This window comes from Phocoena phocoena, chromosome 8, assembly GCF_963924675.1.
Source record: "Phocoena phocoena chromosome 8, mPhoPho1.1, whole genome shotgun sequence".
In the NCBI taxonomy this organism is placed as follows: domain Eukaryota; kingdom Metazoa; phylum Chordata; class Mammalia; order Artiodactyla; family Phocoenidae; genus Phocoena; species Phocoena phocoena.
In genome coordinates, this window is record NC_089226.1 from 18289582 (window position 1) to 18307030 (window position 17449).

The following is a 17449-nucleotide window of genomic DNA, read 5'->3' on the forward strand; positions in this document are numbered from 1 at the left end:
TATACTTAGCTTTAAAATAACTTTCTTTAAAGCCTAAGAGTTTACCAATAACAATCATTTTGAGATGTACCTCAACTGATTTATTGCCTAATATTTATTCATTTATTCAGCAAATGTTTATTGAGATTCTAACAGATATGAGGCGTTATGGGCAAATGGAGAAAAATAAATGTTCAGCAAGGCCGCAATCTGAAAGACATTTAACCTACCAATTCTATGAAGGAAGTAAAAAGGCAGAAGGGCTTATGATAAGGTGGTATTTGACTTAGCCCCAAAGGATATCTGTAGACAGGGAATGAGGTGAAAGGGAAAACTCATAAAGATCATGAGTAAGGTTGCCGGGTTTAGCAAATAATAATACAAAGTGTCAGTTCAATTTCAGTAATTCCTGATTTCTTATGCATATGACATGAGATAAAGGGAAAATATTGCACGAGAAATACTGACACTAAAAAATGATTGCTCCTTAAAAATAATTCAAATTCAATTTAGTATTCTGTATTTTTTTAATCTGATTACTCAGGAGCAAAATCATCATGAACTTTGTTCAACAGCCCAAAGGAGTGAGAGCATTTGGTGGAATGTAGTGGAGCATGAGGCTAAAAAAGGGAAGAAACTAAATCATGGAAGGCTCTCAAGTACAAAGCTGAGGATTTCAGTGTTTATTCAGTAAGTTTTTGAAAGCTACAAAAAAACAATGAAGGAAGAGAGTGATGCAATCTGCTTTGTACTTTAAAGAGCTAATTCACAATTTAACAAAACGTGCATGACCTACGGGAAGACAATTTAAATTGCTACTAAGTGATATAAAATAAAATTTATATAAATAGATGAAAAAATACTGTTTGTTTCTGGGTGGGATGACTTGATACCGAAAAAAATGTCAATCATCTCTGCATTATTTTCTTACTGTTGCTGTAACAAAGTATCTTGAACAACAAAAATGTATCTTCTTGAAACAACAAAAATGTATCACCTTGCAGTTCTATAGTTCAGTAGTTCAACATCAGTCTCACTGGGCTAAAATTAAGGTGTAGCAGGACAGGCATTCCCTTCCAGAGGCTCTAGGGCAGAATCAGTTTCCTTGTCATTTCAGGCTTCTGGAGGCTGCCCACATTCCTCGCAGCCCCCTTCCTCCTTTTCTCAAAGCTACAATGGTGGGTCAAGTCCTCACACTACATCTTTCTGACCCATTTTTCTGCTTCCCTCTTCCACTTTTGATAACTAAAGCGATTCAGATTGGTCCCACCCAGATAATCCAGGATAATCTCCCAGCTCAAAACACATACCTGTAATCATATCTGGAACGTCCCACTTGCCGTGGAAGGTAACATATTCACAGGTCTCAGGAATTATAAAGTAGATATTTTTGGAGGGCCATTAGTCTGCCTGCCACAATCCCTAAACTAATCAATAAATACAATGGAATCTTAAAACTATTACTAACATACTCTTAAAAGTATTCAAGCCTTTTATAAAATTATCAAGTAAAATAAACACGTAAGACTGATCATAAGAGAATTTGCTATATATTTGAAATGGTCCTGCAGAGTGCTTAGTTTGACACTTGGCAAAAATGAATACCCTGACACATTAATATTATACAAGATATGGTTATGATAATAAACTCACCGAAGTACGCCAGTGCATTATTAGGATGGGTAGAGCAATGTTAAGTTTCCAGGGCTATGATATTCAGCCATCCAGGATGCGATGCTGTCAAACATTATAGAAGGTCAAACATGTCACACGGAAATTCCAACACAGGAATTTCATAGGATTATGAAAACTCTCTTTAGCAGGCCAAAATCACCAGGACTTAACAACTCCTCCAGGTCATCAAGGAATAGCTAATCCAGAATTTTTCCAGTTCTGCAATCAGCACCATTTTGCCATTTGTCCAAAGGTTACACGCACAGAACAACCATGTTGATGACTGTTATGTGGACATTGACAACCAGAGACCACAAGGCCTACATGGGGCTAAGCACGGAAAGTGAAGCAGGTGGTCTCCCAATATCCGTTCCCCTCTCTCTCTTTAGTAACTGAACACCAGAATTTTAGCTGGGTCCATTGTCACAAACTAAGGGCCACAGCCTTCTTTCAGCTAGTTAAGGCCATAACTAGATTTTTGCCAGGATTGTGAGTGGAAGTGATAAGGGAAACTTCTAGGTCATGCGTTTAAAAGTAAAACAACTAGCCCTCCCCTTCCTACTGGCTGAACTGTAGATATAATGGTAAGAGATGAAAGAGCCATGTTAGACCGTGGGACTGAAGTCATAGGTTAAGAATAGCACCTTAACTGTGGTGATGGCGTCATGGGTTTATGCATATGTTCAAACTCATCAAACTGTACACATTAAGTATATGCGTTTTTTTGTACACCAATTAGATCTCAGTAAAGTTGTAAAAGGAATAATAAAATTAAGAGTATCACACCAGCCCCCCCTGAAAAAAGAACAGCAGAACAAGCAGACAGAAGGAACTGGAATCCCTGACACCATGCAACATCATATTAGCCCTGGCTTGCTCACTATATGACTGTTATGTGAGGGATAAATACGTTTGTATTTTTAAGTCATTATTATTTTCTTCCTATCTAATACAGAATATGATATTAGTACAGAAGTGCTGATGTAAACAAACCAAAATACGATGCATTGGTCTAGTGGTAGGAGAGTGACACAGCAAGTGACGAGGAAGCATGACAGGTAAGGAATCTGATGATCTCTGTTACCCCATAGCAAAACTCTTGGTGCACTGCTACCTGAGATACATTGGAAGACAGACCATGTGCCAAGAGAGCTTGTAATTCTAATGGAACTCGCTGGGAAGATCTCAGAATATTGGTTTGTGTTGCCTGCTGCGTGTCACTTTTAGCAAAATCCTATTTAAAAATATGAATTCAAGTTAGATATTTTAAGCTTTTTTGAAGTTTTTTAAATGTGGATATGTTATTTTTAAGCTATTTTTAAAATGTTTAAAAATATTCCTATAAAAAAAGTTCATAGAAAAAATAAATTATTGCTTCATTAATTGAGTAAGGGTAAGTGATTTTATACAAGGACACCAACTGTCAGACCAGTGATATTCAGGTTAGAGACCAAGGCCTAAGTCAGCACAGCATCAGCAAAGATGGCAAAGAAATGATAGAACTTCAAGATTCAGTTAATACGATTAAGATAAACGGATGTTTAAAAGGAAAACTCATTTACCTCCTGTGAGACTCTACCCTGTGGTAGTGGATGCAGTACCTACTCAAAGTTGTAAAAAGTATGTAACTATTTTATATTCTTTTAGAAATTCAGGCTGGTATAAAAATACTTTTAATAAGGTCTCTATTCTCTCATTTTGGCTGTTTTATTTTCAACTTCACTTATCTTTCCAGATTTGAGCCTTTTAATTTAGAATATATTGTATTCCCTCTTTCAGAAGAAATGTTGTTCCTGTTTATAAATTCCAATGAAAACTTTACATTTTGATTGACACTTCACACATATGAACAGGTACTCTACCCTAGAGAGTAGGGAAGATCCAGTCAGAAATAATCTTGATGGGTGAGCATTTGAAATGGTACGATATTCTTTTTAAAAATATTAATCATGTCCTTCTAGTTCAAAGGTTTATTTATTTTTTTATCAGCACTAAAATTTTTTATCTTATGGAACTAGAATTTTTAAGAAACAATTCCCTCTGGATACAGAAAGACAGACACATTCAGAGTCAGTGGGGAAAATATAGCTACCCTTTTATCACTTTCCTATTCTGTGATAGATGAGGATTATATCCCAGGAAACTGACCAGATATCAGCCATCATCATCAAAGAAACACAGCCATCACCACACTTGGCTAGCACTTCAGACCCTTCCGCATTGACATTTTTATTCACAGGGCCATCAGTATCAGAAAGGCTATTGAATGACTATTCCTAAGAAGCCCGGACACTAAAATGATCCTTAAAACAGAAAACATCAGGGAGATACACATAGACACAAAGAGGTTTGGAGACATCCGCGGTTAACATTCAATATCTTACCAGGAAGGACATTTTCAAAAATTTCAATGTAGGTGTCATTGATACCTAGGATAGCACCATTGCACATGGCACCAATAGTATCCACACACCTGACCATATGATTGGAAATCAGACTAACATGTACTTAAACTACATTTGTTAAAACAATATACAAAATCCCTAGGGACCAGTCGGCAAATAATCCTATCTGTATTGTCAGAGAAGTTTTACTTATTTTAGGGACAAAGAAAATCAAATTTAAAAGATTCCATCTGGGCAGGGAGGACACTTAAGAACAAAGACAACCAATATAGGCTGCAAAGCCAAAAACACAGACATGAAGAATGATTATGCCATGCCCAGAGCTTGTCTACATGTGAATGTTTTTATTCTGTAAGTAAACTTTGGGTCGTGATTTCTATTACTTGTGGAGGAAAGCATCCTATTTGATACTTTAGTAGGGTAAAAGAGAATAAAAGTGATCACCATGATGGTCTAAAACAGGGGTCATCTAACTTTTCTGTAAAGGGCTAGATAGTAAATGTTTTAGGCTTTGCAGGCCATTACCTCCGTCACAATTGCTCAACTCTGCCATTGTAGCATGAAAGCATAAATGCAGCCAAGACAACATGTAAAAGAATGAGTATGGCTGTGTTCCAATAAAACGTCATTTATGGATATTGAATTTTGAATTTCATATAGTTTTATTCTTCTTTTGCCCAACTTTTTAAAAATGCAAAAACCATTTTTAGATGACGGGTCCCCCCACAAAAAAGTGGTAAAATGTATTTGACCTCTAGGCCATAGTTTGCCAGCACCTAGTTTAAAACAAAAATCTTGATAGACTTGAACACAAATTCTTTGGAGGTTGAGGGGAAAACTAGTAACAAACTAGGAAGAGAAGAAAGCTCCCATAACTTAAAATTTAGCTACCAGAAAACTACAATAAACATCACTTAGTGAATGAAACATAACAAACGTTTCTTACTAACGTCAGGAAGAAAACATGAATGCCTGTCACTATTGCTATTCAACAGTGTCCTGGCTGTATCTGTCAGAAAGAACAGAAGTAACTGTGCTGGTTATCTGATCACTCACTTTCAGAAACATTCTCTTTAAAAAAAACATTCTCATTTTAAAAACACTCTCTTTAAAAAAAGAGCTAAATATAAAAATTTAGAAGGTGACCTAATATAAGCTCAACATACAAAAATTAATAATTTCCCTCATAGTAGCAATAGATGATTAGAAAATATAATTAAAATCCCATGGTATCTTATGTTGTATTATATTTAATTTTAGAAATTTGGGACTTTTGACCTATTGGAAATGCATGTTTTAAAACCATCACTATTGTAAAACATAACGATATATTTAGGAGTGTACACAAAACTTAAAAGTACAACTCAGTAAACTATCAAAAACACTGAGTAACCCAAAAGATAGGAATAAATACAACAATGTGTAAGATACACACACACACACACACACACACACACATACCACTCTCCAGCCACAAATGGAAAGACTAAACAGACCTATAAATGCAACACAATTCCAATCAAAATCTGAACAGGTTGTGTGTGTGTGTGTGTGTATCTGTGAGCACATGCATAATTTGGCAATATGATTCTAAAATTTCTAAGAAAGTTCAAAGAGCCAAAAATACCAAGATACTGCTAAAAAAAGAAGGTTACAGAACTTACTTTTCCAGATATCAACACTTATTTTAAAGCTATTTATAGAATTATGACAGTGTGGTACTGGTGCAAAGAGAAACATGACAAATGAAACAGAATACAGAGAACAGAACTCTTGGCTCCTGACAAACAGACCATTGCAGAGCAATGAGGGAAGCAGTGAGTGACCCTTTTCAATAAATAGTTCTGGGAAAACAGGGTACCCATATGGGAAAAATAAAATTGGACCCCTACAGTCCTTGGGAGATCACAGACATAAATGCGAAAAGCAAAGCAATAAAGCTTCTCGAAGAATACATCTCACACTCTCTGTAGTAAAGAGCCACGTTTTTGGACTTCCCTGGTGGTGCAGTGGTTAAGAATCCGCCTGCCAATGCAGGGGACACAGGTTCAATCCCTGGTCCAGGAATGTTCTACATGCCGCGGAGCAACTAAGACCGTGCACCACAACTACTGAGCCTGTGCTCTAGAGCCCACATGTCACAATCACTGGAGCCCGCGTGCCTAGAGCCGCTGCTCTGCACAAAAAGTCACCGGGATGAGAAGCCTGTGCACCGCAACGAAGATTAGCCCCAGCTCGCCGCAACTAGAGAAAGCCCATGCACACAGCAACTAAGACACAATGCAGCCATAAATTAATTAATTAATTAATTAATTTTTAAAAAGAGCCATGTTTTTAAAAATATCCAAAATCTCAGATGCCTGACTCACCACATGAGTTCAATCACACCAGAACTATCAGCAAGATGAGTCCTCTTGCACACCATGTAATATCACATCACCATAAAAGTTTCTGAATGCATACTCTCAACCTCTGTACTTATCTCATCATGGATCAGTTAAAAAACAGTTCAGAATTAGCACAGGTCCTCAGAGCATAGTTTGATCAGCACAGTAATAAATAGTTCCTGGACTGTTGAAGATAATATAAGAAAATAACTTTATGACTTCCAGGTAGAATGTTTTCTTAGACTGAATTCCAAAGACACTAATCAGGAGGGGAAATACTGGTAAGTTTTAGTACATTAAAATCAGGAACAGCTATCAAAAGATACCATTAAGAGAGCAAAAAAATAAACCAAAAACTGTGAAAAGACATTTGTAATACATAGAATAAAGTACTTTCTCTTTTCTCTGTGTCCAGATAACTTAAAACCCCAGATTGATAAGTCAGACTATGTAAAAATAAAAACATTTTACATGTCCCCCCAAAAACCATAAGCAGAGTCAAAAGATAAATTACAGGGCTTGCCTGGTTGCGCAGTGGTTGAGAGTCCGCCTGCCGATGCAGGGGACTTGGGTTCATGCCCGGGTCCGGGAGGATCCCACATGCCACAGAGCGGCTGGGCCCGTGAGCCATGGCTGCTGAGCCTGCGCGTCCGGAGCCTGTGCTCCACAACAGGAGAGGCCACAGCACTGAGAGGCCCGTGTACCCCCCCCCCAAAAAAAAAGATAAATTGCAAATAGAGAAAAAACACTTGCAACGTACATCCTTGACAAAAAACTATTATGCCTATTATATAAAAAGTTCTTAAAATTGAAAAGAAAAAGGCCCAGATAGGAAAATTAGAAAAAGATAAGAGTAGACGATTTAGTTGAAGAAATGAAAATGGCCCTTAAACACAGAACAAGAAATATATATCTAAACTACACTGAGATACCATTTCTCTTCTATCAAGATGACAAAAATTCCAAAATTTGAAAACATATGATATTGATGAGACTGTGGAGAAACAGTCATTCTCAGACATCACTGATGGGAATTCAAAATGGTACAGCCCCGGTGGAGAGAAATTTGGCAATATTTGGAAAAGGTACATATGTATTTACCTTTTGACCCAGCATTCTCAAAGACACTAACAAAACTATGAAACAACTCTACACAGATTATTCATTGGAGCACTGTTTGTGATATCAAAAAGTTGGAAAACAAACAAAATGTGCATCTATAGGGGACCAAACAGATTATGATACATCTTCTCAAGATAACACAATGCCACCATAAAAAGGAATAGGGAGAGCTCTACAAACTAATGTTGTTAGTCTCAGGATATACTGTAAATGAGAAAAGTTGCAGTACATAGTGTGCAACCTCTTAGGTAATTAAAAGGGAAGGATAGACACAGCTGTATTCGCTTATAACTGCAGTAACAACAACAGAACCACTGGATGAAAAATGATAAGTTAATCCATAAAGGCATGCAGAATTCAGAGTAGAAGGGACATGTATAGAAGCAAGACTCTTATACTTTGTTACATAGTTTTGGTTTTGGAACCATACATATGATTTACGTATTAAAAACATTAAACCAAAAAGAAAAAAATTCCTAAAAATGAAAAAATAAATAAATAAACCTAGCTGTAAGTCAAGTTGGTGACACAAAACTATGTTTTTCTGTGTTTCAGAGACTTAAGAACACAGCATTTTGACTGTACTTCCATGGTTGCATATATTCTAAGGAAACATAGAGCTAGAAAAAATTCCCAAGTTTCACACAACAGTCTTTTTATTAGAACTAATACTGATATTATTATTTTGTAACTGTTTTTTACATTTTATTGGATAAGGCAAATTTTTATGTTAGTGATATCAGGAAATGGAGTTTTTAATGAAAAAGAAAAATGCAAGTAAAAAAATTAAAGACGTTAAAACAAACTTTTCAAAAATTGAATTGGAAACATCTGTATAAATTCATGATTCTTTTTATTTTCAAATATACATATGTCCTAGCTCTATCCAGTGAAAAGGCCCAGAGCAAAAATAACCCATTAGCAATAATCACTCCTAGCACCTAGACTGTGGTCTCTAAGAAGACTTCCTCACTAAAAGGAACCAGGGATCCTTGAAGAAAAGAGTTCAGTTTTCTCCAAAAATTTACATGCAGCCACTTGCAATGCAATCACCTTGTCTTTGATTTCCCTCCTTTTGATTATGCTAATGACACATACTGAGAACTTCAAAGATCCCCATCAAGAAGATATTGAGGGACTTCTCTGGTGGCACAGTGGTTAAGAATCCGCCTGCCAACGCAGGGGACACGGGTTTGAGCCCTGGTCCGGGAAGATCCCACATGCCACGGAGCAACTAAGCCCTTGTGCCACAACAGCCTGCATGCTAGAGCCCGTGAGCCACAACTACTGAGCGCGTGCACCACATCTACCCTCACGCCTAGAGCCTGTGCTCCTCAACAAGAGAAGCCACCGCAATGAAAAGCCCACGCACCACAATGAAGAGTAGCCCCGCCTCGTGCACAGCAACGAAGACCCAATGCAGCCAAAAATAATTAATTTTTTTTTAAAAAAGAAGATATTGAAGCAACTGTAGGAAGAACGAGGTTCTGCTCTGAGAATCATTCATTAAATGAACACTTGTTTACTCAACAACTATTATATGGCGGCTTCGGGGTGTGGACATAATGTTAAACAAGAGAGAATACCAGTCAGTATCAAACTATTGCAATCCAGTGTGATACCTGCTACGAAAGGATGCTAGGGGAAACAGAGTCACGCCCCAGCACTGAGTCCAGAGAATGCTTCCGGAGGAAGTAATATCTGAAATGATACCAGAAAAATGAGTAGAATTCAGGGACGCAAAAGAAGGGTTACAAAGGGAGCAACCTAGAGGGAAAGCGTTCTGGAAGTAACAGCATGTACAAAAGGGCTCATCTTCCATGTGCCTTAGTATGCAGGCCCTCCCTTGTCTGCTTTGTTTTCAAATAAGATGATTCATAAAACACTGCTAGCACCTATATTAGGGCTACATGTATGGATCATCTTTACAACTGAAGGATTCCACAAAGATTTTTTTTTTTTCAAAGTTTCAGTTTCTCCACTTTCTCAATAAAACCTCTCTCAGAATTCAGCCTATCCCAGGTCAGACCAAGAACATGGCATTAAATTGCCTGGTGATATACTGAGGGTGGGAAAGTTTTTTTAATTGGGAAAGATTTAATATTCCCTCAGTTGTTAACGCCTAATTTTGTAACTTGAGAGACTAAAGTAAATGAGATGGATAGAGTTAAACTTACTTTGCCTTAACCTGTGTCCCCAACTAAATTTTATATTACTCTTGAGTAGAGATCTTGCTTTGAATGCCCCTTACTATGCCTAGTAAAGACAGATTCTAAAATGTCTGTTGAACAAATGGATAAATTGTCCAGTACATTTTAAAGAAATATCACAGTTTCTGAAATGCCTAAGAGTTTCAAAAATTTTTCAGTCTCCTCCCCTTGCGACCTAGCTCAGTCTTAGGGGATGAGGGTAACTATGGAATGGAACAGTCTCCTTCTAAACTATACATGCAAAACAGACTCCAGAGCTCCCTGAGCTGCCCTATAGGACAGGCTCTGGTTGATGTGACCAAATCTAGGAGTCATGCTGCTCAGCCTCTGCACCATCCCCTAGGGTCGCAGTCACATAAACGAACAACACCTGCCCCACCACCATCACCACCACCACCACTACACACACACACACACACACACACACACACACACACACACACACTTGGAGGTGGGGCTGCAGAATGGTCAGATCACAAGCTTGAGAGTCAGATTGCCTGGACTTGTATCTTGACTTTGACAGTTATTCCTCTTATGGCCATAAGCAAATTAGTTAATATCTTCCTGCTTCATTTCCTAATCTATGAAATAACTATAAGATAGGACTTACCTCATAGAGTTGATTGTTTCCTCATATTCACAAAATAATTATGTAGCTGGTTATGTCTTCATCGCCTCCCAAAAAATTCTTCCATTGCCCAGAAAGAATTTAGATCCCACATCCAAATCAATTCAAACCTCAAGCCTTCTGGTGATTTTTTTCTTTCTACATACCAGGGACCTTCATATCTAATATATCTTGACAACACACTTTACAGGCCACACCTGGAACCTTGTTATCACCCAACTGATATCTCATACTTTTTAACCGCAGACACTTAATCTTCTACATTTCTTACACAGGCATATCTTGTTTTATTGAACTTTACTTTATTGTACTTTGCAGAGATTGCATTTTTTTAAGTTTTTTTTTTTTTTAACGTGGACCAATTTTAAACTCTTTATTGAATTTGTTACAATATTGTTTCTGTTTTATGTTTTGGTTTTTTGGCCCCGAGCCATGTGGGATCTTAATTCGCTGACCAGGGATTGAACCCACACCCCCTGCATTTGAAGGCGAAGTCTCAACCACTGGGCCACCAGGGAAGTCCAGATATTGCATTTTTTACAAATTGAAGGTTTGTGGCAACTCTGAGTTGAGCAAGTCGATTGGTGCCATTTTTTCCCACAGCATTTGCTCACTTTGTATCTCTGCATCACATCTTGGTCATTCTTGCAATATTTAAAACTTTTTCATTATTATTTTATTGGTTATGGCAATATATGACCAGTGATCTTTATGTTACTCTTATAACTGTTTGGAGGCACCACAAATTGCACCCATATAAGACAATGAATTAATTGATAAGTGTTGTGTGTGTTCCAGCTGGTCCACCCACCAGCTATTCCCCTCTCTTCCTCTCCTCAGGCCTCTCTATTCTGAGACACAACAGTATTGAAATTAGGCCAATTAATAACACCCCCCTGATCAGTCAGCAGCCATCAACGTCAGGGCAAGACCCCCTACCAGCCAAAAGATGACAACTCACGGAAGGCAAGATGATGGTTAGCGTTTTTAGCAATAAAGTATTTTTTAATTAAGGTATGGACATTGTTTTTTTAGACATAATGCTATGGCACACTTAAGAGATGACAGTATAGTGTAAACATAACTTTCATATGGAGTGGAAAAAAAATTCACGTGATTCACTTTAAGGCAGATATTCGCTTTGTTGCAATCTGGAATTAAATCCGTAATATCTCCAAGGTATGCCTGTACTCTCACTCTCATTACACCTTGAATTCACTCACTAATCCAGTAAACAAAAATGTCTTGAAGGCTTTTATGTCCCAGGCACTGTTTCCTTGATTCTTTCATTTTCTTTCAACTCATAAGACTCCGCCTGGCCCCAATTTTCCTTTTCTTCCCAACATAGGTTCTGTAGCTAATTACTTGAACTGTTTTCTCCCCTAAATCCTCAAATTCATTGAACACGTTTTTCTGTTTGAAATCTCAGTTTCCTAGAAGGAAAGCATATTTTAATTCTTAATTTGTCCCTTGTACAGTTGCGTTTTTCTGAAGGTTAAAGAAATAATAAGCAAAATTGCTTCTCTAGATATCATACACTGCTGGAGATTATAAGTTAATTTGTATTCTCACCTTATACCACGTATCAAATGAATCTCAGGTTATTTATAGATTCAAACTTTTTTTAAAAAAATCTAACTATTACAACAAACACAGGGGATATAGTCCTTATGAACTCTTCTTTTTAAAATGTAGAAGACCAGCCTCAGTTAAACAAGGGATAAATGATGAAAAACTCTTACAAATAGAATGACAACAATTACTGAATCCACTAAACTATAGTACTGGCCAAAACCAAAACAAAACTAGGGAGATTATGGTGGAAAACCATAAATGTTGTGTGTTCTGACACACAAATATTATAAACTCTGATAACACAGAAATGTTATAAATAACAAAAGATGGAGGAGGGCAGGTGGAGAGATTTCCTTATCATTTTCAGCCTGGTATTTAAAGATACTTTTTAAAGCTAATAAGTACACACACATATATATACATAAATATTAAAAATATGTGTTTTAATAAACAAGTTATACATAATACAATTATATATTATATATGTATTACATATAGTACTTACATATACTATAGTATAATATGCTATACATTATAGATAATATATAATATATATATTATATAGTACTATATATATCATAGTATATATATTCTGTATACAGTTATACATATAACTATTAAAACACACACTTTTAAGGAAATAGGGTGAACTCAAAGATAAATAATTTAAAGAACAAAAATACAGTAGTGGAGAGGAGAAAATTGGGGCAAGACAGTGTAAATAATTTTGGTCACTGCTTATGGTAGGGAGTCAACAGATATTGCTGAAAAAAGAATATTAAATGTGTTATGTAAATCTGTTGCACGTATTTGTTATATTATATAAAGAAAATTACAAGAACGAAAACACAAACCTGGACTTCCTGGTGGTCCAGTGCTTAATACTCTGCGCTTCCACTTCAAGGGGCATGAGTTCCATCCCTGGTCAGGGAACTAAGATCCCACATGCTGCGTGGTGTGGTCAAAAGAAAAAACCCACAAACTTTTCCATATTTTAGGACATACACATTAAAAAATGCCCTTAAATTTCAACCCAGTAATTCCACTTCCGAGTAAATGTACAAGATTATTAATTTCCGTATTAGTAGAAAATGAGGAAAATCTGTACGTCCACCGACAGGTGACTGTTAAAGAATGATACATCCATTCAATGAAATACTTTGAGTCCATCTAAATGGATGACTGAAGCAGCTCAGTATGTGCTAAAATGAAGAGATATTCAGAATATATCCTTACATTAAAAAGCAAGGCACAGAACAATGCATATGTTACCAGTTATGTAAAAAGAAAAGAGAATATATGTAGTGTGTGTGTGTGTATGTGCATACACATGTGTATATATACATAGGCTCTGGAAAGATATTTATAAAAGAGATAAGAGTGATTAATCCTGGGAGGAAAACTGTGTGGCAGGAGACAGGAATGAAAGAGGGAGGCTCCTTTCATACTTCTTTCCATTTTGTATCTTTTTAATTTTGTACCTTGTTTATGCGGTACCTACCAAAAAAACTTGACATTTCACTATTAAAAATGTTTATTTTTTTATTATGATTTTTCCTTTCATTTTATTAGGACACAGACATGGTGAAATATTTCTTAATATTTAATTCTTTCAATGTACTGTTGTAACCACTTCTTAATCAAAAGAATTCTTTTAATATTTTTTAATATCTTTAAATATTTTTTAATGGGCTTTAATAGCCTATGGAATAGTAGTGGAATAGTAATGGAACAATTGACACATAGGTTTTACCAAAAGCTTTCTGCACTTTAATTATGGAAATACCTTGGTGGTAATATATTAATAAAGATATAAATCCAACCTTAAGGTTAACAGAGACAGGCTCAGCTGTGTACACAGAATATGTCTCAGTCTTTGTCATTTCAAGTTTGGTGTGAATAAGAGATGCCTCCCTTTATGCATCACAGAAATACCTTCAAAATGGTCTTACACCATGAAGTACCACTGGATCCAGCAGTTTCACCAACAGAGACTGAGCTGAGAATAAAGGGGATCATGGAGAAACTAGACCAGCTGATCCCACCCAGACCCTTCACCCACGTGAGCTCCACCACCAGCGCCACACCCAGCAAAGCCACCCTCCTCAGCCCTCAAGACACATACGGCAGGGGGGATCAGCTAGACGTCCTGCTGGAGGTGAGGGACCACTTGGGACGCAGGAAGGAATATGGCGGGGGTTTCCTGAGGGCCAGGATGTCCTCCCCAGCCCTGAAGGCAGGCGCTTCGGGAAAGGTGACAGACTTCAACAATGGCACCTACCTTGTCAGCTTCAACCTGTTCTGGGAGGGCCGGGTGTCTCTGTCTCTCCCGCTCATCCTCCCCAGTGAAGGGGTGTCGGCTCTCTGGAGGGCAGGGAACCAAGGCTATGACAGGGTGATCTTCACAGGCCAGTTTGCCAGTGGCACCTCGCAAGTCAATACTGATTGTGCCCTCATTTTAAATTCAAGTGTTGAACTATGTACCTGGATACTCATGACCAAGCAGCCTTTTACTGAAGTCTACAAATAATAAATGTTGGAGAGGGTGTGGAGAAAAGGGAACCCTCTTGCAGTGTTGGTGGGAATATAAGTTGGTACAGCCACTATGGAAAACAGTATGTAGGTTCCTCACAGTTGCCATATGATACAGCAATCCCACTCTGGACATACACCCAGACAAAACTATAATTCAAAAAGATACATGCACCTCAATGTTCATAGCAGCACTATTTACAATAGCCAAGACATGGAAACAATCTAAATGTCCATCAACAGATGAATGGATAAAGAAGATGTGGTATACACACACACACACACACACACACACACACACACACACACACACACACACAATGGAATATTAGCCACAGAAAAGAACAAAATAATTCCATTTGCAGCAACATGGATGGAACTAGAGATTATCATACTAAGTGAAGTAAGTCAGAAACAGAAAGACAAACACCATATGATATCACTTATATGTAGAATCTAAAATACGACACAAATGAACTTTTATGAAACAGAAACAGACTCACAGACATAGACAATAGACTTGTGGTTGCCAAGGGGAGTGGGTGGGGAAGGGATGGAGTGGGAGTCTGGGATTAGCAGATGCAAACTATTATATATGGAATGGATAAACAACAAGGTCCTACTGTATAGCACAGGGAACTATATCCAATATCCTGTGATAAACCATAATGGAAAAGAATATGAAAAAGAATATATATGTATAACTGAATCACCTTGCTGTATAGCAGAAATTAACACACCATTGTAAATCAACTATACTTCAACAAAATTTTGTTAAAAAAGAAGCCTTTTACTATGTGAGGCCTCAACACATGCTCTGTGAGGCCCTGATCATGTGACCACCAGAGACTCAGTCAAGAAGGGTAGAGACTTTTACATAGCGCAAGCAAGCTTTCAAACTAATGTGCATTGAGACACTTTCCTATAGCAACCAGTCCAATCATTTTAATTAACAGTGAGCACTGCACTCTCAATGTTCAAATACCTATGGGTTATCAACATTATTCTCCTAAAGGCCACAGTTCTATCAGGTGATTTTCTCCATACAGGTGGTTCAGGCCTGGGAATGGATGGTTCCCTGCCCTTGTAGGCCCCAAAGTACTACATCATCCCATGTTGGTTTCCTTAAATCTCGCCTTTATTAAACTCTCCTGGGTCACCATGTTTGCGCCTGTCATGTTTCCTCATGGGCTCCTGAATGAGCCAGAGGAAACTTCATGTGCAAATTTACTAAAAGGGCGTTTACAAAATTGAAAGCTGGGGGTTAGACAAGGAGGAAGATGATGAAAGATGAGGAGGGAAGGTGGCCGGGGCCAGCCGTATCATGAAGAATCTGTTAAAGGAGTTTGGATTTTATTTCAAGTAAAATAGGAAGATATCAAAGTGTTCCATGCAGGAAGATAGTCTTCTTTCTTATTAATCTGTATTTTATTAAACTAATACATATGCATTGTCCAAAACATCAAATTGAGCTCACTACAGCATCAATTGTACCAAAACCCAGCAGTTTCTACCACACTCTCCCCATCCCCCCATACAGTCACTCTGAATTATTTTAACTGTTTTAAACATTATTTACCACCATATTTTTTAGCTATTATGCTTATGTAGCTTGATCAACTTAATTTTCTAAACAAATCTCAATTTTATGAACAATCGACTCAATTTTCTGAATAAATCTCAATTTTCTGAACAAATCAGGGATTTTCTCAGGTAAAAGAAGCCCAGAGGCAAAGCAGGGATGGCACACAACCCAATACGCCATCAAGACCCATCTGAGCCCTTTCTGCTCTAACTCCCCTCATTAGCACATGACTTTCTCTCTCATCCTTGTCACCTCAGTGTCTCAAGATGGATGCTGCACCTCCAGCAACTCAACTGTATTCCAGGCAAGAAGAGGAAGGGCAAAGGACACATTTCAGCTGCATCTGCCACCCAATGACTTCTGATCATGTGTCACATGTATCACTGGCCAGATTGATATAAAATGACCACTCTTACTGACAAGAAAGGCAAGGAAATAAAATTCTTTTGCTAAGCATGTTGCTACCGTATGTTCTGTTAGGAGAAGAATGGACCCCAGGTAGGTCTCTAGCAGTGTTTGTAACACTGCTATGTCTTCCTTTTGCCATTTTGGCATTTTATATCAATTCCCTAGGTTGGTTGTAAAAGATTTCGTTCTCTTACATCACACTTGCACCACATTTTCCTTTACTACTTTCTCTAACTATACACAAGGGCTTTACTAAGTTAACTTAGTAGTGTTTTGCATTGCTAATTAAATTTTGTTATCTGCTGAGCCAAGTAGTACACCTTCCTTACCCTCTCCAAAAAAATACAAATTTTTTGGTTTTACTGGAATTTCATTTGCTTCGTTTTCTATGTATTTATCTTTAATTTGTCCACATCCTCCATCATAACTGTCAAAATTCTTCCATTCTTATTTTCCAAAACATTGACGGCATCAGATAAGGTTTCAAGTCTATCTTTATCCCTGCAGAATTCTTGCCCGGAGCCCTTTGCCACCTATTCTGGTTGGGAATGACTGCTTTCCACCTGCTATACAAGGAAGAAAATGACCTAGGAACTCCTCACCACTTCCCTGTACTGCATCTCTGGTCTCCTGAGTTTACTGCTCATTTGGCTTAAGCATATCTTTCAAAAACTTTCTTAGAAAAGAAAAATTTAATTTTTACTTCTTGCTTATCTAAAAATATCTTTATTCTACCTTGGCACTTTTTGGAAAGTTGGGTTGGGTTTAGATTTCTGAGTTGATTAATGATTCTCCTTCAGAATTTTAAAGTCCGTTATTTTTCAGTGTTCTCTAACTACAGAGTGTGGTGCCATTATGATTCCTAATACTTGCTATGTCATCTGTTTCTCTCCTCATCTCTTTTCTTCAAATCATCTCTATACCCTGGTATTGTGATTATTCAA

At 37.5% G+C, this 17449-nt stretch overlaps 1 protein-coding gene and 1 pseudogene across 1 annotated transcript; both read left to right on the forward strand.

Annotated features, from left to right (window-relative positions):
- Window positions 1–2655: 2655 nt before the first annotated feature.
- Window positions 2656–4179, forward strand: LOC136126515 (NXPE family member 1-like; annotated as a pseudogene).
- A 9743-nt stretch (window positions 4180–13922) lies between these two features.
- LOC136126516 (NXPE family member 2-like) lies at window positions 13923–15351 on the forward strand. Its single transcript, XM_065881686.1, has 2 exons — window positions 13923–14484; window positions 15293–15351. Exons 1-2 carry the CDS (start codon window positions 13923–13925, stop codon window positions 15349–15351), a joined length of 621 nt encoding a protein of 206 aa, XP_065737758.1.
- Window positions 15352–17449: the final 2098 nt, after the last annotated feature.